The 22,374-nt window shown below is 48.9% G+C and overlaps 6 protein-coding genes across 13 annotated transcripts; 3 read left to right on the top strand and 3 right to left on the bottom strand.

The window, feature by feature from the left end:
- Positions 1-682: 682 nt before the first annotated feature.
- LOC6603162 (nuclear pore complex protein Nup214) lies at positions 683-6,448 on the bottom strand. Its single transcript, XM_002028141.2, has 8 exons — positions 6,369-6,448; positions 6,175-6,313; positions 4,423-6,110; positions 4,170-4,351; positions 3,761-4,102; positions 2,530-3,683; positions 904-2,467; positions 683-838 (listed from the first exon to the last, which is right to left on the bottom strand). The coding sequence occupies exons 1-8, from the start codon at positions 6,402-6,404 to the stop codon at positions 814-816; spliced, it is 5,130 nt and encodes a 1,709-aa protein (XP_002028177.1). The 5' UTR covers positions 6,405-6,448; the 3' UTR covers positions 683-813.
- A 619-nt stretch (positions 6,449-7,067) lies between these two features.
- LOC6603163 (receptor expression-enhancing protein 1) lies at positions 7,068-11,290 on the top strand. Of its 3 annotated transcripts, XM_026985562.1 has the most exons (6): positions 7,068-7,394; positions 7,459-7,530; positions 8,709-8,781; positions 8,844-9,041; positions 9,150-9,263; positions 10,624-11,290. In XM_026985562.1, exons 2-6 carry the CDS (start codon positions 7,499-7,501, stop codon positions 11,041-11,043), a joined length of 837 nt encoding a protein of 278 aa, XP_026841363.1. In that variant the 5' UTR covers positions 7,068-7,394; positions 7,459-7,498; the 3' UTR covers positions 11,044-11,290. The 3 variants fall into 3 exon arrangements, with proteins under 3 accessions (XP_026841363.1, XP_026841362.1, XP_026841364.1); XM_026985561.1 differs by lacking the exons at positions 7,068-7,394; positions 7,459-7,530; positions 10,624-11,290 and adding an exon at positions 9,402-9,579 and having other exon boundaries at positions 8,176-8,781; XM_026985563.1 differs by lacking the exons at positions 7,068-7,394; positions 7,459-7,530 and having other exon boundaries at positions 8,183-8,781.
- A 33-nt stretch (positions 11,291-11,323) lies between these two features.
- LOC6603164 lies at positions 11,324-13,396 on the top strand. 4 transcript variants are annotated; one of them, XM_026985559.1, is made up of 4 exons: positions 11,324-11,595; positions 11,662-11,788; positions 11,855-12,575; positions 12,921-13,004. In XM_026985559.1, the coding sequence occupies exons 1-4, from the start codon at positions 11,390-11,392 to the stop codon at positions 12,938-12,940; spliced, it is 1,074 nt and encodes a 357-aa protein (XP_026841360.1). In that variant the 5' UTR covers positions 11,324-11,389; the 3' UTR covers positions 12,941-13,004. The 4 variants fall into 4 exon arrangements, with proteins under 4 accessions (XP_026841360.1, XP_002028179.1, XP_026841359.1 ...); XM_002028143.2 differs by having other exon boundaries at positions 11,858-12,695; positions 12,921-12,988; XM_026985558.1 differs by having other exon boundaries at positions 11,855-12,695; positions 12,921-12,988.
- A 931-nt stretch (positions 13,397-14,327) lies between these two features.
- On the bottom strand, positions 14,328-16,299 carry LOC113565083 (CCHC-type zinc finger protein CG3800). The gene has a single exon (XM_026985623.1). It carries the CDS (start codon positions 16,140-16,142, stop codon positions 15,663-15,665), a length of 480 nt encoding a protein of 159 aa, XP_026841424.1. The 5' UTR covers positions 16,143-16,299; the 3' UTR covers positions 14,328-15,662.
- A 751-nt stretch (positions 16,300-17,050) lies between these two features.
- LOC6603194 (PRADC1-like protein) lies at positions 17,051-17,970 on the top strand. Its single transcript, XM_002028144.2, has 2 exons — positions 17,051-17,375; positions 17,448-17,970. The coding sequence occupies exons 1-2, from the start codon at positions 17,077-17,079 to the stop codon at positions 17,740-17,742; spliced, it is 594 nt and encodes a 197-aa protein (XP_002028180.1). The 5' UTR covers positions 17,051-17,076; the 3' UTR covers positions 17,743-17,970.
- Positions 17,953-21,185, bottom strand: LOC6603195. Of its 3 annotated transcripts, none has more exons than XM_026986319.1 (5): positions 21,161-21,185; positions 19,625-19,735; positions 19,299-19,352; positions 19,077-19,234; positions 17,953-19,025 (listed from the first exon to the last, which is right to left on the bottom strand). In XM_026986319.1, the coding sequence occupies exons 2-5, from the start codon at positions 19,724-19,726 to the stop codon at positions 18,011-18,013; spliced, it is 1,329 nt and encodes a 442-aa protein (XP_026842120.1). In that variant the 5' UTR covers positions 19,727-19,735; positions 21,161-21,185; the 3' UTR covers positions 17,953-18,010. The 3 variants fall into 3 exon arrangements, with proteins under 3 accessions (XP_026842120.1, XP_026842119.1, XP_002028181.2); XM_026986318.1 differs by lacking the exon at positions 21,161-21,185 and adding an exon at positions 20,105-20,109; XM_002028145.2 differs by lacking the exon at positions 21,161-21,185 and having other exon boundaries at positions 19,625-19,741.
- Positions 21,186-22,374: the final 1,189 nt, after the last annotated feature.

Here is a 22,374-nt window from a genome sequence, read left to right as displayed (position 1 = left end):
ATGGCCAAAAGTATCAGTACCCGGCTTGTAAAATAGTTTATATTTCATAAAGCGTAATCGAATACAAATATATTTTTAATGGAGACAATATGTATTATACATACATATGTACATTTACAAAATTGATTTGGAAGCACTATTTTTGTATCATTGAAAATTATCTGTTGGGTCCACAGACTGACCCAGCCTCAAGCGGGATATGCGACAGTATCTTCGGCACGACTGTCGGGTAACGTTGAAAAAGAGAGTTCCTGTTAAAAAGGCCCACAAATAAGGGATAAAATATCCTTCGCAACAAGGACATTATCAGATCAAGGATTTTCTTACGATCACAGGAAGCCATCGCACGACCAGATCGGACGAGAAATGGCAGAGTTATCCATCAACAACAAACTACAACAACATCCAGTTACTACAACAACACCCTCAATTTCGTGCCGCTCAACACCGAGATTTGGGCTACCAGGCGAACAGAAATTAACAGAAAGCAATATTAAAGAACACAGAAAAGAGTTGAATACTTTTGGGGGTTCCAATAAATTTAAAAAGGGTGACCAGTGACCTGCTGACTTCTGTTCGCCTGGTATCTCAGATCGAAAAATCTCGTTTTCTTGCATTTGAGCGGCCGCAAGTTTGATGGTTGTTGTGGTACATATGTATGTTGAATATATCGCGCATATGGTTATATGTATTATAATTTTATGTTGAAATATATTTCAGAATCTACATGTAATTAGGACTTAATTGGTAAAGTTATATCCTAGTCGTAACGGGAAGAACAAATCAAGTAATTGGACGAGACAGGACATAAATTCAACGATAATTCATAAAACTCGATCTGCAATGATAGAGAACATTTGTTGCATAGTAAATCATTATAGGAACGCTGATTTGTCTACTTACCCGCCAAAAGCTGGCTTCTGGGCATTGGGGTTGCCGGTCTGGGCCAGATTGCCAAAGGACAAGCCAGAGTCCTGACCACCCAAGGTGTCGAAGATGTTGCCGCCGGCCGGTTTCGCAGGGGCTCCGAAGGCTGGTGGTGCGGCCACGTTAGGGCTGGCTCCAAAGCCGCCAAATCCCTTGGGACTGCCAAACGTTGCGCCTCCCCCAAAGGTGGGACTGGCCCCGAAGGCCGGAGAACCACCGAATACGGGCTTGGCTCCAAATCCACCCGGAGCAGCCTGCTGTGGCGTTTGGGGTGATCCAAAGCCGGATTGGGCCACTGACGATCCGGCGCCCTGAGCAAAGCCACTGCCAAAGCCTCCAGGAGAAGGGACAGTCTGGGAGAATGAACCAAACCCAGAGCTGCTGCCACCGCCAAAGATTGATCCACCAGAAGCAGGCGAAGAACTAGTCGTCGCCGGTCCGCCAAAAATAGATCCGCCTCCACCAAAAGCAGAGGGTTGCGGTTGTTGGCTGGCGCTCACAGGACTTGCAAATATATTACCGCCTGCCACTGGGGTCGCTGTTTGTGCCGCCGGTTGCCCAAAGACGTTCTGACCGAATATGGATGTACTTCCGGCAGTGGGTGCATTGGCAGGGCTTTGCGCATTGCTTCCGCCAAAAATGGAGGTCGATCCAAATGGAGAGCCGGATGACCCCCCAAAAATAGACGTACCGCCGCTTGCTCCTGCAGACGGCTGACCGAAAACACTTGGTTTGTTGGCCTGGCTAAAGATGTTACCCCCGGAGGCGGCCGTTCCCGGTGGAGGGCTGCCAAAAGGCGCCGGATTACTGATAGCTGCTGCAGCAAAAAGGCCACTGGGTGGGGACGCAGCTGCAACAGGAGTGAGATTGGTTCCAGGTGAACCTCCAAATACGCTAGTCTCGGACTTGGCCACATTTCCAAAAAGGTTCGTGGAAGTTGCTGCTGAAGCCGTTGTCGATGCCTGGAATGGATTGCTGGGTACAGGTGCCGCTGTGGTTGCTGGTGCTGCTGTAAATGATCCTCCAAACACCGAAGACGATGAATTGCTCACTGTAGATGCACTGGAGCTGGTGGCTGTAACGGGGGCGGCCGGAGCGGTACTGAGGCTGCTGAATGCATTGGAGAAGGAGAATGTACTGCCTGGCACCGCTGTGCTCGAGGTCACAGTCGAAGAGACTACTGTCACAGGCGTGACCGCTGGCGCTGCAGCTGAAGTCGTGTTCGGAGGAACCGCAACCACTACTGGCGGAGCAGCGGCCGGTGTGGATGTGGGTGGAGTTGCAGCCCCCTTAGTTTCAGTTGAAGTGGTTGTTGCCGGAGCAGCCGATGCAGCTGGTGCAGGTGCTGCAGTTGTTGCGGCTGTGGTGCTCACTGGCCCCATTTTTATCGTAGTTGGTTCTGCGGATGCAGGTGTTTCTGTTGCCGTTGCTGTTGCTGTTGTGGCTGGAGTGATGTTCGCAAATAATCCCTTCGGTTCATCTCCACCTCGTCCCCCAAATGAGAAGCCACTGTCAAAGATATTTGCAGGCTGTCCAGAAGCTGTTTTCAAATGGAATCAGAATTAGTTTATAAGCCAGCTCCAAAACTCTTTCATAACTCACCGCCGGAGGATTCCTTGATTTGTGGCTTGCATATATTGACAGATCCGAAAAGCCCTCCAAGGGAATCAGAGCTGCTGGGGGCGGTACTGGTCACTCCGCTGTTGTTTGTTGGCAACGGTGGAGCGGCAGCGGCAGACAGGGTGGACGCAGGTGCGACCGTTGGCTTGGTGGTGGTGCTGATGCTGGTCACCGCTGTATCACCTTCGTTAGGCTTCGGTGCAGCTGCAGCTGAGGCGAACAAGCCACGGGGAACGCCAGAAGCTGATGACGTCACTGCGGCGTTGGAATCGGTCTTTGCTACGCCGCCAAAACCCAGGGAAGAGCCCAGTCCTCCGAAGCTAAACGTGGAGCTGGGAGCCCCAGTTCCTCCGAATCCTGTGAAGGAGAAGGATTTGCCAGCAGTCTCTGCTTTTGGGGTTTCCGGTGCCTTCGCTGGCTCCACTTCTGCAGTAAAAGGTGTTGTATCCTTCGCCAAGGGATCCTGTGCCTTTGCTGGCTCAGGAGCCGGCTTTGCTGTGGCCTCCTTACTAATCCCAAATCCTCCAAACAGGGACGGCTTGGCCCCAGTTGAATTATCCGCTGCAGAAAGTCCCCCAAACGAAAGACCACCTCCTACCGGTCCGAAGCTCAAGCCGGACCTACTTGGCCCTCCAAACAAAGAGACAGCCGGCTTTGGAGCCTCTCCAGAGCTTACCGTGGTGGTTGTCGTGGTCACACTCGAAGTCTTCACAAACGGACTGCTCTGGCTGAAGGCGAATGGCGTTGCGATGGGTGCTGCACTGAGGGCCGGGATGCTGGCCGCGGGCTTGGATGCTGTTGGTTTTGGTAGTTGGGGCGCAACAGGAGCAGCGGCTGGAGCTGGAGTTGGTGCAGGTGCCGGTGCCGGTGCCGGTGCCGCCACCTGGGTGGCCTTGTTGGCAGTAGTCGCCTTTGCGGCGGCCTTTTTCAATATCTCTGCCTTGCGCTTGGTCTCGAGTATAACTTCGGACTTCAGCCCCACACGATCTGGACGCTGGGGACTAATGATGCTGACCTTTTGCAGCTGCACCACGTTTCGGATCTGGCGGAGCTTGTGCTGTGTGAGCTTGGCGGCATTCGTGTCGACAGTCTGACTAAGACTCATCGAGAGAATCGAGTCAGCCAAGGTTTCCACACTGAAAGCAAAAGCAAATGACAGTAGTTAGAGAGGCAGTCAGGGTGGACGGGGGAGGGTATCATAGCTGCTACTAACGCTTCATTGGTGCGAGTGCGACTCTTGTCCTGGTCGAGAAGTGCGGCCTGGAGCAGGCCACGCTCCTTGAGCTTGGCCTTGATGCTGTTCTGCTTGATCCTCTGGTCCGAGGCAAGGTTCTGGAGCCGCGTCAGTTGCTGGTAGATCCCCTCCAGGCACGGTATATGCATGCTCGACTTGGTCTTGCGCCGCAACACATCTTGAAGCTGGTCCCACTGAAGATCCAATTGCTGCTCGGCCAGACGAAGTTGCGCCTCGTTGGCCGCCACGTAGCTCCGGAGACGAGCCAGCATGCGCCGTCCAGCATGATCGTAGGAACTCGAGTTCATAAGCCGCGTGATGCTAGGGGGATAGATACCACAATGAAACGCATTGCCGGATATACTCAGCAGTTTGCTAGGCTACTCACTTGGGCTTCTCGTAGACCTCCAGCTTGCCACGGCACTCGGCCACTATGGCGTAGGCCTCATTTAGACCCTGGCGCAGTCCTTGCACATCCAACTCGAACTCCACGTCCTTGGCCTGCTCGTTCAGCTCCTCGAGGTCGTCCAAGCGCTTGGCATACTTTTTGAGAGCCGAGGGAGCTGCAATCTGTGCCAGAGACGCACAAGAGAGATATGAGATGAGTTCTCTATTGGAGCGGTAATAATAAGATGCCTTACGGTGCTGAGCAGCTCCGTGGTGAGTCCCTTCTGCTGCTGTATGTCCTGGTTGAAGGCTTCGATCTGTAGCGCTATCATGTCTCTAACGATGGACTCCGTGTTATCCAGCGACTGTCTGGATGCAACGGACACGGGAGCCGCTGCCGGTTGCTGCTTTGTTGCCACTGGCGTAAATGTGTGCGGAACTGTGTAGAGGGGCTTGTTTAAGGGCGCAGCAGCTGCAGACGGTGGCACGGCGAGAGGAGCACTGGCCACACTCACTGGCATTGCGTTGGATTTACCCAAAGCCAGACCACCAAATGCGGTCGCTCCTGGCGCGGAAAATATGGACCCTAAGGCTGGAGTCGTCGTGGCCGCACCAAACCCACCGAATGCCGAGGCGGTACTCGCTACTGTCGCGGTGGGAGCAGCAGTTGGAGCAACTCCAAATGGAGTACTTGCTGCGGGTGCAGCGAAGCCGGAGAACAGCGAGGACGGCTTGTCCTTGGCAGGAGCTGGAGTCGATGTCACCGTGTTCGGGGAGAAGGCAAAGGACATGTCCGTGGGAACGGACTGAGTCGACTCCTTTTCTGGCGGTGTTGTGGCCGCCTCCTTTTCCTCCGCTGGCAGTAACGTGTCCAGGGGTCGGAACTGTCCCGAACTGTCAAACACCGGCGGGGGCGGAGAGCACACAGAGGGGACACCTTGGAGTAGATTCAGGAAGTTGAAGGATAGAAGGGTGCCGTCGGTGCCTAAGACATGCACCATGGGCATAGTGGGGAGCTTCTGCTCGTTGATTGTCAGTTGGTGCGTGGAGGATGTGTCGTAGACAGACCCGAGGGGGAAGGTTTCCTCTTGGGTGCCCTCGCTCAGAGGCAGCTCGATCCTCGCCTCATCCAGAAGGGTAAACTGCTGCCAGACGGGGGTGTCTCCAGACTCGAAGGTACCCATTATACCCACTTCCACGCCATTGGCCGATGTCACCAGAAGCAAATTCCACTGGGCCACATGGTTGAAGAAAAACTGATGATTCCGTGGCCCGTTGAGACTGTAGCAGATGTCGTAGTAGTTGGTATAGCTGGGCGATCCCCCCTTGGGGGCATTCAATATGTACAGGGCGGGACTGCAGTCCTCGCCATGCTGCAGGAAGACCACTGCGAACTGGTACGTCGAGAGCCACTGAATGGCGATGGTGTCGAACGGAGCATCGTGGATGTTGGGTGGACACACCAGTGTCTTTGCTGGCGTAAGATCCGGCTTGAACTGCTGTATCTTGCCACCGGGAAAACCAAGGACAATTTGCTTTCCCTTGGGCGACCAACAGCCACACTTCACCTGCTGACTTTTGTCCAGCGAATGCATTTCGAAGGTGTCCCCTTCCTTCAGGGTGTACATGCCGAGGGCACCGTTGCTCAGCACTACGGCCAGACTTCCGGGCAAGACCGGATTCCACAGCAGCTGCACGGCATGGATATAGTCCTCGCTGGCCAGGCGAATGCTGTAGACGAGCTTCACATCTGCGGCCAAGAATGTCGGCACCGAGTAAATGTTGAGCAGGCCAGTGCCATTCTGTGTGAGGTTAACCGCCAGAAGAGTGCCATCGGCACTGCTGGAGATATAGTTGGGCACGCTGGGCAGGGGTACACTCCTCGCCTGCGGCTGCTCGCCGAGCGACTTGTTGGAATTGGCCAAATCCTTGAGGATGACCACTGCAAGAATTGGCACATTGGTTAAGTGCAACGACTAGTTATGTAAACAAAAATCCGTACATACCCTTAAGTTCCGGCTGCGTCGGGTTGCCGGCAAAGAGCAAGCCGCGGCTGCAGGAAATCGCCAGAAGATTTACATTGCTGCGGGGCTCGCCGCATTTTTTGAACGCCGCATACTTGTTATGCACTTTAAATTGAAAGTCCTGCAAGGAACTGAATAAGAACCATGCCGGGGCAACCACCGGTTGAACCGCTTACCTGTGTATCCTTACAGGCAGGAGCACTTAACGCCATTTTCGTATATTTTATAAACTTTAAATGAAACAAATACGACTCACAAGCGTGGAAAATGAACGGCAGTTGCTTGCACAGTGGGGATATTAAACTCGGTATTATCGAACTAGTTCCACACAAGAAATAATTCACCCGCGCTCACTTATGTTTGTGTAAACCCCATTTTAGCCATTTAGCCCATTTAGCCCCATTTTTAACAAAACTTAAAATTTGTAATTCAGTAGAACATTTATCGATCAATCGGATAAATTTGTGTGTTCAGAGCGGAAGGTCCTAAATAGCTTGTAATATTCAACCAAATATTAAAACCGGGGAATATGATTTCCGATCATGGTCAGAGAACGATTAGCCCATTGTCGACCCGTGGGTATATACGCTCGACGAAAATTATGAACCTTGATCAATTTTAACGCAGTCCAGGTAAAAGATATCGTGGTTGTTTTAAGTTAAGAGGCAGGATAAGATGGATCTACAAGAAGAATTTACAGACAGTGTTATTTTCAGCGGCATAACTCAAGTTGTTTACTTGTTTAGATAGAAAGGGGTTAGGTGGGTTAAGTTCGTTGTTTTCATCGGTATATTTACGTACGGTATATTTCTGAGACGGTATATCGATACATTTTTTTTTGTTGTTCGTCTGTCTCTGTCCTGCACGCAAGCGTTTTTTGTGTTAAACAAAAGCATTGTTGTTCGCGCGGGCTATGCAGGCAAAAAGCAGTGCACAAAACAGAAGCGATTTCGACCGAAAAATGCACAAAAAACTGTAGCCTAGTTGGGTGACAGCCGCAGTACGAAGCGGAGACGTGCAACACGGTGCTAAATTGCGTTGTAGAGGAGTCCTCTTCAAACCTCAGCAGACTCCACTTAAGTAGTCACAAAATCGAATTATAATAGAACTTTTGTTTAAAAATTTGTTAGTGTTGCAGTTAGAAATAAAAATATTTAAAAAAATTGTATGTAGTGCATGAAAAAGTGATAGAAAAAAAGTGGGTAAGGAAACGGAGATGAGAACAGGGAGAAGTACGCGTAATTACGATTGACTTTTCTATTATAGAACAAAGGACGTACGTGCGCGGACAAGCAAGGCCTTCAAGATGATCAGCAGCTTGATTTCACGACTTCTAATGTGAGTAGTACAAATACAAACTTCCACTCCAGCACACACCACACCAAACGGAGAACGAGTGGGACTGACCCCCAAAAAAAGTTGGTCGAAGCTCGGCCTTGCGCTCCAGCCGCAACGAAAGTCATTTCTGCTTCCTAATTGTGTGGGCGTCACGCTTCTGGTCTGTGATTTGCTCGAGCGTTGGTGCGTGGTGGAGAAGTACCGTTCGGTGCCATATGTACTCTCGTACGTGTAACGTAACCCTCAATTGAACTGCACCCAAATATGGCTGCCCAGTGAGGCCGACGCACTCGCCTTGCCCAATATGGTCCGACCCCGAACGAGGCCACACTCAAGTCGTCTGCCTTCTGTCCGCAGCAACTCCGTGCTAAACTATTGTCAGTATAAATAGAGGGCTGCAATCTAATCAACAATTGCTCCGCGATCGAGTTGATTACTATAGGGGAGGGGAGGAATATCGTGATCCATGTCGATCGGGTGAAGAGTACAATCTTCCGCATAAACGTGCTGCTGCTGTGGCTGGCGTCTGCTGTTGCTGTCTCTCAGCGAGACTAACAATATGTGCCGAGCGTTCGTTTATTAATAGACCCCCCGCCTGAGCATTAGACGGGCTTGCACTGTGCTCTCTGCCTGCCTTGGCCAGTAGTCTGTGCTCGGCATTCTAGCCGCTAGGAACCGCAACAAATTTTCGGGTGCTGGCAATGCATCGCCATCGCCATGAGCCGGCCATTCTATCAGCAGGAGCCGATTTTCTATCAGCGGCCAGTTAATATTAAACGCCTGCGTCACCCGGCAGGAAGCGTCTATGGGCGCAGCTACTCGCTGGAAGAAGAGCACCAGCATCAGCAGGAGAATGTAGTCCCCGTCTATCCAAAGTTCATTTATGCCAACCAGCGGCATCCGAATAAGCTGCCGCTGTACCAGCTAGGGGACTCTCTTAGTTCCTTGGACAGTGATTTCGCAGATGATTACAATGGCCCCTACATAGTCGAGCAGCCCGTGCCTCCGCCCACTCCCAAAGTCGTGCAGAATCTGAACGCACTGGGCAGACTCCTAGATTTGCTGCAGCGCTGGCCATTGCCTTGTCTCTCCTTCAACACAGCCTGCATCTGTTCGCTCATCATTATATTTTTAGCGCCGCGGACTTGTGCACAGAGTTTATTGTTTCCCGCTTTCAGATTGTTCTTCGGCACCCTATATCCGGCCTATGCTTCGTACAAGGCGGTGCGCACCAAGAACGTTAAGGAATACGTAAGTAGAGCATAGATCTTTCCCGCATTCCCAATATAAATCGAGCAACTGTTTACTTATAGGTAAAATGGATGATGTACTGGATTGTCTTTGCATTTTTCACATGCATTGAAACATTCACAGACATCTTTATATCCTGGTTTCCATTCTACTATGAGGTCAAGGTGGTTCTGGTATTCTGGCTGCTATCGCCAGCCACAAAGGGCAGCTCCACATTGTATCGCAAGTTTGTGCATCCCATGTTGACGCGCCACGAACAGGTGTGATATATATATATGTATATATTCTCATATAGCTATCCATATACATATGCATACATACGTTTAACGCTCTCTGTATATTATGGTTTCTCCTCTCTCTTTGTGTAGGAAATCGACGAATATTTGACTCAGGCCACAGAGCGGGGATATTCGGCGGTGCTACAACTGGGCTCCAAGGGAGTCAACTATGCCACCAATGTCATCATGCAGACAGCCATAAAGGTAATCCTTACACCCATTCCCCACCACCCACCACACGTCCCTGCAATTAGCCACAACCACACAAAACACACACTAATCCGCTCACTCCCTTTGCTCGCTCGCCACACAATTCATTTCGCCATTTTCAATTGCCTCCAGCGTCGTTGCATAAAATGAGCAACAAAAGAGAGTCGCCTCCGTCTCCGCAGCATCTTTCGGTCGTTCTAAATAGATATATAATTTTGCGCAATACTCTCGCGCGCGCTCTTCTTGATCATCGCCAAAGCAGCAGCCCCAGCAGCCACAGCAGCCCCAGCAGCACCAGCAGCAGCATCATCATCCACCTCATCACCATCACCATAATCATCATCATCATGAGAGCTCGAATTCTCTTATCTTCACTTTTACTTTTAATATTATTTAGTTTAAACAAATAGAATGCTCTTTGTGCCATTTGCGTGTTTGTTTCGATTTAGTTTTTAGTTTGTTGTTCTCTTTTGTGCAGCTAAATCTCAATATAGTACATTACACACATATACACGAAACCCGATAGAGAAGATACTAGCAGATAAACGAACATGTTGAAATAATGTAATAAAAACAACAAATGAACGAACTCATACCAGAGCAGGGAGCGGAGCAGCTGTAGGAGGCACATTTGCTGGCCAGCTCCACATAAACACTTTAAATGGGGGCCAAGACACTCGAGACGCTACATTGTTTTGGCCAGATGAATTCTGGAGAGGAGCGACCAGCTCCCTGAAAGATAGTGCATTTAGTAATAAATAATACTTGGATGTTTTGGTGTGATGATGTAGGTCAAAGAGTTAATTAAAGCCAAATGAGAAAGAGCCATACGAAGAATGCGATGGCTTGAGTAGTGGAATGAATTCCTTATTGATTTGTCATAATATAATTAGTCATCGTATTACTGGAAACCCTTGTTCATGGCTTTGTCCGAAATCAAGACAAAGAAATGGGAAATTTCCTTTATGCACCGACATGGCATTAGCCAGGCACTCCTCACCGCTAGATTTGTATTCCACTGTGATATCAGAGACCCCATTCCCGTGCCCCCACCACCAGTTGCATCATTTCCATTCCAATTCCGAGTCTCCTCTAGGGTAGGGCATAAAAATAGATATGTGGGGAATGCCATGGGTACAGTTCAGGCCCAGAGTGTGTGTGTGTGTGTGTCGTTCGTTTGCCTCAACTGCAATTCATTTCAATTTAAGACTTTTCGTTTGCCTCATTTTTGATTAACTCTTTCGTTTTTTACACTTACGTTTCTTTGCATTTAACCCACCAAACCAAACCAACCCTAACTGAACCACCTGCACCTGCCCTGCCTGCCTGCTACTAATCTGCTAACCGCCGCCAGACCTTTTCGATGACAACTCCGGATCCGGCCCGCAGCCTGCAAAACTCGCAGTCGGCTAGTGATCTTTCTGCCGTTAGGAGGAATCAGGACATGATGGATGGCTTGGAAGATTGGCTGCCTCGGTCCAACTCGTTGAGCGGTATCGAGAGCTATGCTGAGCTCGAGCCACAGGGTCGCGGAGTGGTTATACAAGAGATGAGGGAGGAGGAGCCGCCGCATGATGCTGGAGCGGCTCGTCTACGTGATTTGCCAGCACGCAGGGCGCAGCCCCGAAGAGCCGCAGCTGCTGCCTCCAGAGCACCCGTCAAACGTGTCAGCCGCACCCCGGACCTAGAGGCTCCCGGTGCTGCCACGCAAGGGGTGCGAGCACGCCGCAGGCTGCGCGAGCCCACACCCGACGTGGATGTGGAGAACGACTAAATGCGACACCGGCACCAGACAGGCCTCCGGCACCAATAGATACTCAGCGAATGATCGAATTTTATACACTCAGCGATACCCAGCACATATGTACACATACCATCTAATCCCGGCCGCCAGCTGGAAGCTTTTTGTTCCGCACATGTATATGATTACTCCTCCTTTCATGTCTTTTATAATTCCTATGTATGTTTACGATAATTTTTTAGTATAATTAAATTATTTAAAGGCAAATGCTTTTACTCAATGTCCTATCTCTACTATAATCCTCCCACGAAAGGGCGGCGGCAATCTGGTTCAGACGATCAAGAGGAGCTACAGCCTCAGTGATCTGAGCGAGCCAGATATGCACCGCACCCAGGATGAGCTGGACTTGGTGATGAGGTCGCCCATGTCCTCGTCGGTGGTGATGCGCACACAGCCAACTGCAACGCGTCTCCTGCGGCCACGTAACCAGACGCCCGTGGGCAGATCTGCCAGCGGCACGCGTCACTCCACTGGAATGTACTTTACCGAGGTAGATGTGACCGCCAAGAATGCGGGTGACTTCAAGTGAGTGCTGGAATCTTAAACCAAACTGAAACACGGTATAATTATCGTATTTAATGTTCCATTCAGCTACAACATACGCAGCCAGGATGACATCAGCTCTGGCTACTCCAGTGCCGAACCGATTAGTGGACTCAGTCGCACTTCCTCCATGACAAATGCTTCCAAGGGCCGTGTCAAGTCCAAGCGCAATGAGGTAGGCATGATGCGTGTCTTTTCTTCCATGACTTTCTTAATCCATCTAGAGATTGGTGTTGGTTAGCAGTTGCTGGAGGAGATGAGAGACGAGGTATATTTGGAGAATCAGCTATACTTTCAAGGTGTTCGCCAGGAAAGGGAAGAAGAATTGAAGGTTTTTCACAATGTGGAGATGATCACACATCATGAAGTTGACGAAGAGGATGCAGAAGAGGATGACTTCTATGAAGCCATGCCGTTGATAGAAACAGATGAAGAAGAGAGAGCCGCAGAGCTCGAAGTTCTGTCATGTGGAGAATCAAAGAAAGAAGATCCATTTGAAGGGGAAAATATGAAAACCAAAGACGAGGCAGTGGAGCATTTGATTCCAACTGAAACCAAGACAAAAACTTTGCAAACAGATGTACCTATTCGGTCGGATGAAGACACGCCAACCACCGAGAGCAAACTAACTGATTTAGTAGCACCCGTCATAGATCCTTTTGTGCTGGTAGTACGCTCTTTGGCCACAGATACAGATCCGGAACCGTCCGAACGATCGAGGCCAGTGTCGCCACGGGAACTGCGCGCCACCTTGGAGGAGATCAAGCACAGCTTTCGGGCCCAACTAGAGCCAGAGGTACAGATGTCACCTTCTCCCTCCCCTTCGCTCCGTCCCAGGGCCGTGCATGGTAAGGGACGAGCACCACTGCCTCCGCCTCCGCGGCCACCAAAGCGACACTCGCTGAGTCCCCAACCAGATGCCATTAGCCAGACGTCGACTGGCAGTGTAGAACGCAAGTCAGGTATCGGCCAACTGTTCCAGAATATCAAAGCTAACGTGCTGCGTAACAAAGCTAATCCCAGCCAGCTGGCAGCCCCCATGCCGGACGAGCCAGTGCCGGTTAGGGAGACGGAGATCTAAAGTAAGCCCTGCCGGGAGTCCGTTCTAATCCAAGCTCATCCAAGTGTTCGTTTTGCTCGTTCATCGCAGGGCGGCGTGTCAGCTCCTAACCTCCATGGCCCCTACCCCCTTTGTACAGTTGCGTTACTAACCAACATTTTCAGTATTTCCAGCATGTTCTTTGGACTGTTTCCTGTAACTACACCACAATCTAGAAATAAAAGATCTCTCTGCTCCTTTGTTTCAGGACAAATCCATGTCTACTAGCTGCACCACCTTGCCCAGGACCAGCAGCCGCAGGACTGAAAAATCCCAGATAGGAATGGCAACATCATCTTCTAGCCAGGCCAAGACGCGAAACAAGTCGGAGAAGTAGATGGACAGACGGAGGATCTATTCTGTGTATCGTCTGCTGCTCAATGCGGGTTTTAAATGGTGTCCAAGCGTACAGAACCTCAAGTTTTAGTTTAAATTGTAACTTAATGCATTGTGTACTTTGTTTGTGATTCTATTCGAGTTTTAGGTGCGCTGTAGTTGATATTTAATGTTCATTTCACGACTCGTTTGCCGTTAAGTGTGTGTCCTAGCAGCCCCCCTAACCAACAAATGTTCTACCCAAAATATACCGAAACCAGAATCGGAAACCTATCAATTTGTAGCATAAATTCCTAATAATGTAATTGAGCATTCAATAAAAAAAAACCTACCAAACAAACTGACAAAGACAGAGTTGTTCTGGATGATCTTCACGACGACCCTCGCGGGTAACCCTGGCTAAATGGCGCGTTAACTAGATGTTTCCCCGCGTTTTCTACACAAAGAAGTCATGCAAAACCGGCTTGGGCCCACCACCAGGAGAGGCGTCGTTTCCCAAACTCCGGGAATCAAGAAACTTCTTTTACACATGCGCGCAGCAGCTGATGCGCGGAGAGCCTGACCTTGACCCTCAATCACAGTCGCCCGGGCGACCAGACCAGACCAGGCGAGACTTGTTGCTAAGTGCAACAGCATGGCAGCGGGCGCAACGGAATTGAAGTTTCGCAGTCGTCCCCCCCCGCGCTGCAATCATATCATGCTTGTTCCTCCTCTCTTTCTCTCTCGCCAAACAGTCACCTCTCTACGTATATGCATGTACATATGTATGTATGGGTCGTTGTCGCCGCCTGCGAGTTTTCACCATTAGCAGCACACGGCGACGACTGTACTTTGCTTCGAGGTATTCATTTAATGTGTGTATGTATGTATGTATGTAGGTTTACTTGCGTGCAAGTGTGTGCGTGTACTTGTACATAAAATGCACAAGGAAACGGCGCAAAGAAAGCAGAAAACACACACTCGAAGACAATGGCAGATTTTTGCCGGGCAGGCGGGCAGGCGGGCACACTCCCTCTTCCTCCAAAAGCTGAGTCAGAGATCGAGCAGGGCAGACAGAGCCCCCATCAGCTGCCCGTGCCATGTGTTCGCTCACAGCTGCAACTTTACCGGCACCACACCAAAAACTGGTTACCCACGAAACAAAGAAAAGAGCAACGAAAGAGATCACAAGAGAACCGGTGATCAGAGATCGGCTCCCGCCCGGCCCCAACAATTTGCTAAAAAGAAAAAGAAAAAACAGATGAAGAATAAATGAGCAAAGACGACACATGGCTTGGGATTATTTTTTTTGACTCAAATCAGCAGCTCCAGCATTTTAATTTACAATTAAAAAACAATCACAGTGATATTTGAATTTTCATTTTCTTCATCGTAGGTTTCGCATCTCTCCTCGTAGGTGTCTCGTTACAACTGAAAGTGTATTACAACTGGGGCTCTGTTCTGTGTTCTTCTCATCGGTTCGTCGTCTACATATCTCCTCCAGTGTCTCTTTCTACCATCGCTGATGTGCTCCCTGCTCTTGTGTCTTCTGTTCTTGTTTGCTGCCCCTCCGGCTTAGCTAGCTCCGCTTGTACCCCGCTCGAGATCTTGCCGGGCGAGTTTCGTCTTGCTTGGGGATTGGTTTGGTGATTCTCTGGTGGTGGTGTGGATGGTTATGGGTGCTGGTGGTGGTGGTAAAGGTAGGTTGGTAGGCAGACTGTTTGGGTATACTATATCATCATCATCATGTGTATAATAATTCCTATGGCTCGCCGGCAGCAGCTGGATGGAGTAGTAACGTGGTCTCTTCGCTTGCTTCTTTGCTTTTGTTTTTTATACTTTTTATTTACTTTTTTCTTCTGGTGTGGAACTCCTAATAGGATCGCTTTATAGTATTTTTAAGGTATTTATATATTCTTATATAGTTTTCATTCCATTCGTTATAATGTAATTAGTAAATTCAAACACTTTTTCGCAGCATAATCATACATAATTATAATAAAGTGGTTGGTTGTTGGTTTTTCTTGTTGTTTGGGGTTTAGTCTCATCTTACAAATTGGGTCGCATCGACGTCGTCGTCTTCTTCTCTTGTTCTTCTTCATCATCATCGTCTGCTTGGCTGCACAGCTGCCGTTGCTATCGTCGTCTCCGCCGTCTCTCACCCCGCGTCTCCTGTGCTCTCCTTCCTTTCTCGATCCGATCCTCTTCTTCTGCTTCAGCTCCTCGTTTTCGTTCATCTTATTCGGCTGGGTGGTTCTTCTTCTACTTTCTCAAAAGTTTCTTCTTCATATTTTGGAACGTTGGCACCGCGCTGCAGGCTCAGCTTTTGGAATCAGAGATGCAAGAGTGGTTGTTGGTTGATTCTTGGATAGATGATGGTTAGATTAAGGTGCCAATATCGTAGGTGTGAGTGTGTTTGGGTGCGATGGGAGTATGTGTAGTTGTGTGTGTTTGGGGTGGCGGTAGTGTTGGTTGGGGGTTGATCTTGACTTGGGTGCTGCTGTCGCTTGTTGTTGTTGGCTGGCTTTGTGAATGTTGTAGCAAATTGATTTTTCATTTTTGTAATTTTTTTTCGTGTTTAAATTTTCTTCTTCTTCGTTGATTTTCAAGTTGAAGCGCGGTACTGGATCTGCTCCTAGTTCCGTCCGCCCTTCTCATCGCACTCGCGTCTCAGATGTCCGCTCTTGCCGCAGCCATAGCAAGTCTTCGATGTCTCCGGGCAGTTCTTGGAGATGTGTCCAGTGCGGTTGCACTTGTAGCACGACACATTGGCCGGGCCGCGCTCGTTAACGGCCTCGGGACAGTTGCGGACCCAGTGGCCAGTCTTGTTGCACCGGTAGCAGGTCGGGTTGTCGGCCTGGGTGCAGTCCTTCGAGATGTGGCCAATGCCGTTGCAGCGGTAGCACCGCTCAGCCTCCTCAGGGCAGGCACGTGCAAAGTGCCCAAATTGGTTGCATTTGTAGCACTTCTCGCGGTTGCGGCGCATACCGCCGCCATCGCCGCCACGCATACCACCACCTGGTCCGCCGCCTCCTGGCCCACCGCCTCCGAGACTGCAGTCCCGGGCAAAGTGGCCCGGCCGGTTACACTTGTAGCACGTGGCAGACATCGACATTGTACTGGATTGGAACTTGGTTATTTGTACAAGTAAAACACTTCTGGTCTTTGACACACACGTTGCCTGCTCGAGGACTACAAACTGCTTGCGTTAAATGCGAAAAACCACAGGGTCCGGCCAATTTCCTCGCCGTATTTTCGACGCCAAAAATTAAAATGGCTACCACAGAACTAGTACAATGGCATCGACGGCACAAGTATCGAGTACGAAAAAACCAATCAGAGTTGCTTTGAAACGCAAAAATTGCAACACTGAAAGTCCACGCGGTTGGATCTGCAAACACTGGTTCGAGGTGCTCTCACTTCGGGATGAAATCGACAACTGAACAAATTTTTAACTCTGTGGTAGAAACTGACAGTTACGTTTCCGGCAAATGTATCTGTTCTTTTTCAAATCTAATTTTTTCAGCTATCAATTTACCTTCTTGACGATAATAATATTGACCATGTTGACCCTGATACTAATGACCCAATTTAACCTTGCGAATTGTGGCTTCCAGCCCAATGTGCACATGCCAATTTGTTATCGACTGTTACATTAAGGGCACGCCAAGCCAACCGGCTTGTGTTAAAAAAAGTGCTAAAAACCAGGAATAGAATATTACCAACAACAACATAAAAAGCAACAAGTAAATAGTTAAATTAAAATTTGTACTTATGTTCTGTTAATTGTGCCACTAAAATCGATACCAGCATCGAGTACTTCAGTTCGTGCAATACCGACCGTGAAAATACTCGATACTCGATATTTTGACGTTGTCCAAATCGCCGCTCTTCATACTAATACCACTAACCATACAGTATACTGTATGGTTAGTGCTAATACATCGGTTCGGCTGTGTGTGCAATCGATAGTTTTGTAGTGAAATAATGAGAATTGGTTTGTTTTTGCAACAAACATTTTTTGTGTGAGTTATGCGTGTGTGTCCAAAATGTTGATTGTTTGGTTAGTGATTGCTTCCATCTTGAGCATCCGATGCATCCGAGCCACCACCACGATTTCGATTCCCATTACAACCCAGGACATAATAGCGGGTGACGTGTTTTTTGAAATCATATCGCCGCAAGACCTAGAATACACCTACAGACTACGGCCAGCGAAGGATTTCGGCGTTACCTTCTCGGAGAAGTTCGAAGGCGTCCCTCTGGTGCTGACTGATCCCCCAGGCGCCTGCCAGAAGCTGCGCAACACACGTGATCTTCATGGAAGTATCGCTCTCATGGACAGGGGGTAAGCGGATGGAATTGATAAGATTTGACCACAGTTTTATCTAACAAAATTCAATGTGCGTGGCACTTACAGAGAGTGCTCCTTCCTCAGCAAGACCCTGCAGGCGGAGATGGCCGGGGCCGTGGGCGCCATCATCACAGAGTACAATCCGAATTCACCAGAATTCGACCACTACATCGAGATGATCCACGACAACTCCAATAGAGATGCTTCAATACCCGCGGGCTTCCTGCTGGGGAAGAACGGCGTGATCATACGGTCCACGCTGCAGCGACTGAAGCGGGTGCATGCCCTCATAAATATACCAGTAAACCTGACCTTTACCCCGCCATCGAAAATCAATCACCCGCCGTGGCTCGGATGGTGACTAGACCCTGAATGACGCTGGGAGGACCCGGCAGAGGCATACCCGATCGATCTAAAACCAAAGTGCATACTTAGTCAGTACTGAAGCAGCGATAGTAACGAAAACTGAGACTAAGCTTATAGTTTTTCCATAAGTAGCTAAATCGTAACTAGAGGCAAAACCAAATCGTAAATTGTAAATAAATTGCCGAGAGGCAGACAAGTCGGAAAGTTTTAAGCTAGACAAATACCATAAATCTTTATTAAATGTAGGCGTAGATGTATGTAGATTAGATTTTGCCCAGGGCCGTGAGATTCAGGCACATGCCAAGTGTGAGTATCACTATGACGACGACGAGGATGGCGAAGCACAGGTAGTTCGGTTGGATGGGCATGCGGAAGAGCTTGGCGGACATGTCCAGCGACGAGGCAAAGAGCAGGGTCGAATTGAGATCTTCTGCGGAGGTATTGTGGTAGACAAATGGACGCACTCTGATCTGGTGGCCATTGGCCTGGGCATTCTGGCAGACGCGCGTCACCGAGGAGGCCACGAAGAAGGGCAGCAGGCCGAGGAACAGCCACAGCATAACATTGGCGATGTTCAGCAGGACCAGCTGCAAGGCACAGAAGTGAAAATCAAAGTCCTTAAACAGATAGACCATGCCGGCGAAGGCATAGGACAGATTCATCACAATCAGGAAGCACACGGGAACGGAAACGTGCTGGTTAAGACGATCCAGGAGCTTGCGGAACTCCAGCACCTCCCGCATCCAGTCCAGCGAATCGATGGAGTGCATCAGTAGTTTGTGCGACAACGACTCCAGGTGAACCTTCAGCAAGTAGCACTCTATGTAGTAGTTACTCAATATGACTATCTCCACCAGGTCCTGCAGCAGTATGGTGCACAGCAATCCAGTGCGCAGGCACAGCTCCCAGTCGCTCAGGGCGTCGGCTATCCAGGCCACCTTGATGATCTGAGCTGGCTGCATGACCACCACAGCGCAAGCGTACGCAAAGAGCAGCATGAGTAGGGCCAGGGCCAGTCCCAAATACAGCCACAGCATCCGGCACAGTCTCTTGGGCTTGGCGGACATCAGGAACACCCGTTCGATGAGGTTCTGCAGCTGCTCGTGGTCGATCACCTTGCACACCAGCACAGCAGACACAAAGGCCAGCAGGTTGAAGGCACTCGGCACCACATATCCAAAGAGCAGCTCGCCGATGGTGTTTGGTGGGGCGATACCGCTATCCGTGCTGTTGTTAATGGGTCGTATATCCCTATAGCTAGTAAAACCGCGATCGCCTCTGGAAAAAAGCAGGATTAACTTGTGCACGCTTCGGTATTCCATAGCTCACCTGTAGCCACAGATGTAGCGTAGGGTATAGCCCATCAGGAGGATGAAGAGCACCATCAGCGCCTGGACATAGCTGCAGCAGGCCCTCACATTGCTCATGTCTGTCGAGATGGGGTTTAGCCCAACCAGCGTCAGGATAGTGACATAGGGACGCAGAAACTGTGGAAGAATGAAAGATTATCACACGATCGTCTGGTTGGTGAACTGATGTTGATGGCATCACCTTTCGCTTGCAATAGTCCAGCAGGGCGGAGGTCGGCTCGTGTTCCCCGGGCTGCTGCAGGTCATCGTTGGGATTCCCGTTGAGACGATTGATGAAACAGAAAGAACTGTCCGCATTATTGCGATACATGACAGACGGACAGAGGGAGAGTATCACATACAATGGTAACAGTAACAGTAACAATAACAATAACAGTAACAAGAGATTAATGCACAAACACTCATAACGCGGGGAGGGTGTGGTGTGTGTTGGATAGAGAGAGTACAATGGAGAGATGATCGCCGGCTGGCGGTTGAGCCACTACTGAGAGCAGCCCCAACACTTACGAGCTCGTCGTGCAGCCAGGATGAAGCGACTGAGGTGGCGCGACTGCTCCAAAGCTCCTCCTCTGTTGCGGCTGCTGCTGGTGTGCTCGTCGGCGTCGTCATCAATTGCAACTGTAACGGTAAATTGAATAAATTGAAACTCGAGCCCCAAACGGCACGGTACGGTACTGACGAACACACGCACACACACAAACACCCCAAAGGGGAGAGACAAAGAGAGAGAAACAGTAATAATCATAAACGAGATGACAAAAAAACGAAGCTTTCCTGCCCCCAAGCTCTCTTCGAGCTTTGTGTGTTCTCGCCAGCGCTCTCCTCCCACCCACCCCCCACCTACACCCCCTTATCAATCAGTTTTATCTCGGGGCCCAACGGCTCCAGCCTGCTCCAGTCTGCTGGGCACCTGTTACAGTTTAGATAGGAATCAGCCCTGTTATCGGCGAGCACTATCTACCGGTCACTATATTTGCATATATGTACAGGAGTATGTTGCTCGGTTCCATATCAAAAATATGTAGGTACATATGTAATTCCTATGTGATACTACATATATTTGTACGTAAGACTGATCTGTTCTATTATCGCGTGTCTAGACTCTACAGTGAGTGTTTTCCATTGTTACGCTTTCGCCGGATCGTGTTGGCGTGTTCGTGATATCGCGCTTTTGCTTTCCAAGCTCTGGGAAGGGAGAAAGATGCTGATTATGCTATTGTTTTCGCAGGCCTGTCGTGTTATCTAAAGAGAGTGTGACGTACATACTAAAAGTGCAGTGAGAGAGAGAGAGAGTGTGTCAGGGGTCTCTCAGCTCACTCTCTCCCTTGCGATTGAATGATAACTTCGAGAATCTGGAACTGTAGGAATAGCAAGATTATTGGGAGGATGAAGTGAATTAATATTGCAGACTATTTGTTTTCAATGATAGAAATATGATCGGAGAATGTGTTAGCTATACATAATTGTTTCTCATAGTTATCCATTATAATTCTATAATTACATATGTAGTTAACTTAAAATTAATCATTATGCTATTAATTTGACAACAAAAAATACGTAGGCTGGTGTCTGAGCTTTCTGATAGCTGTGTAATCACTCCATTGTTTCCATAAAAATTCCATTCAATTTATTTGTTAGCTGTTAGAACACACCATTAATTAATAAGAAGAAAGTGTTCGTTTATCAATCCAATCATATATAGTACCCAGCGATACTGAAAACGATTTGGAAACACCTGCGATCTGTGTAAACACTAGACTGATCTTTTCTAAATCCCATTCAAGACGATTTATTGGCAGAACGGACACCTGGGTGATAAAATATATAGAGAACATGTCGGAAACAGCTTCAGAATGTTCTCATGTTTAATGGTAAGAACTGCATACTGTTCTCTTTCATACTCGATGGTGTTCCCATGTGAGTAATCTACTGTTCTTGGTGAGCTTTCTTTGGGTAAACACCATGTGGTTCCTCATCTCTTAACAGTTCGATGTCGTGTAAGTAAAACTTTGAGTCGCTTTAACTTTTATTCCTCTTCCTTACCCTTCACCCATCTTTCCATCCACATTGTCACCTCTCTCCCTCTTTATTGGTATTTAAGTTTCGAAATTTACGTCGAAAGTAATTAAGTAAAATTGAATGCAAGTCGCAAGTGGTTAAAAAAACTTTTTTGTTGTTGTCCCACTGAAGTGGAGCTCACTTAAAATGTTGTCCAACGTTTTCGCAATGAATCGAGGGGGATATATGCAGAGAGAATGAGCGAGGGGCAGATTGGGAGAAGTGTTCGACTCAGTCCAGTTTCAGTACCAGTACCAGTGCCAGCAGTGCCAGCAGTGCCAGCAGTGCCATGACCAAGCCACAGTCTCGCCGCATAGAGAAGCCGCAGGTTCAGTTCAGTTCCAATGGCCGATGCTGACGTTGACGATGATATGTTCGAGGTTTGGAGCGGGATGTCCAGATACGAGTATACGAGTACGTACATATCGGTTCTTGTCTGTCTGTCCTTTCCTGCTGACCTCTGGTACCCCTCTGGTACTACGTACATATACATGTTTCCCCCCGTGGGGACGCTCATGTAAATTAGCAGCGTTGTCAAATAATTCTGATTTGTGTTGTTGGGATGCTAATAAAAGCTGAACCGTTATCGTCCTGGTGCTCCCTCGTCAACCTGACAGCCTCCCCCTGACCAACAACGCTCCCCGGACAGTGTCTTCTCCTCTCTAACATGCAACCCATTTCTCTAACTAAGCGAGTGGAGTCTTTTTTGTTTAAAAATCAAATCAAATATTACGAGAAAATGTCGAATGCGGTCGAATGCATAGGAAATTTTATTCCAGCCACAGCCGCAAAAACGCAAATGTTAACTCCGCAGCAGGAGGAGCATACAAATCCAGGACACTGGCCATTGGGACACGCATGAATGGAGTGCTTTCACACTTCAAGCAATATTGATCAAGGCTGGAGGTCAAGTCATAGAGTAGTTGAGAATTAAAGAGAGCCGCTACAGGTTTTAATAGATGAATAGACAGATCGATTGAATCCAATCATGCATTCATTTAGCTGTTCTGACTTCGATATCCACTTCGAATCCACCCCAATGGCAATTCATTTTCTGCTTTAAAGTCTTCGCTTTGCAGCCATGGCATACGCGCCGCAGTGTCAACAAGGAGATCAGAGATTGTGGGACGTGTCAAGTGTCCGAAATTCAATTAGACTTCATTAGCATTAGCAGCCGGTGGCAGTTAGTTCTTCTTCAT

Source organism: Drosophila persimilis, unplaced genomic scaffold, assembly GCF_003286085.1.
Source record: "Drosophila persimilis strain 14011-0111.01,24,50 unplaced genomic scaffold, DperRS2 tig00000002-arrow-pilon, whole genome shotgun sequence".
In the NCBI taxonomy this organism is placed as follows: Eukaryota; Metazoa; Arthropoda; class Insecta; order Diptera; family Drosophilidae; genus Drosophila; species Drosophila persimilis.
This window is presented reverse-complemented; position numbering and strand designations above follow the sequence as displayed.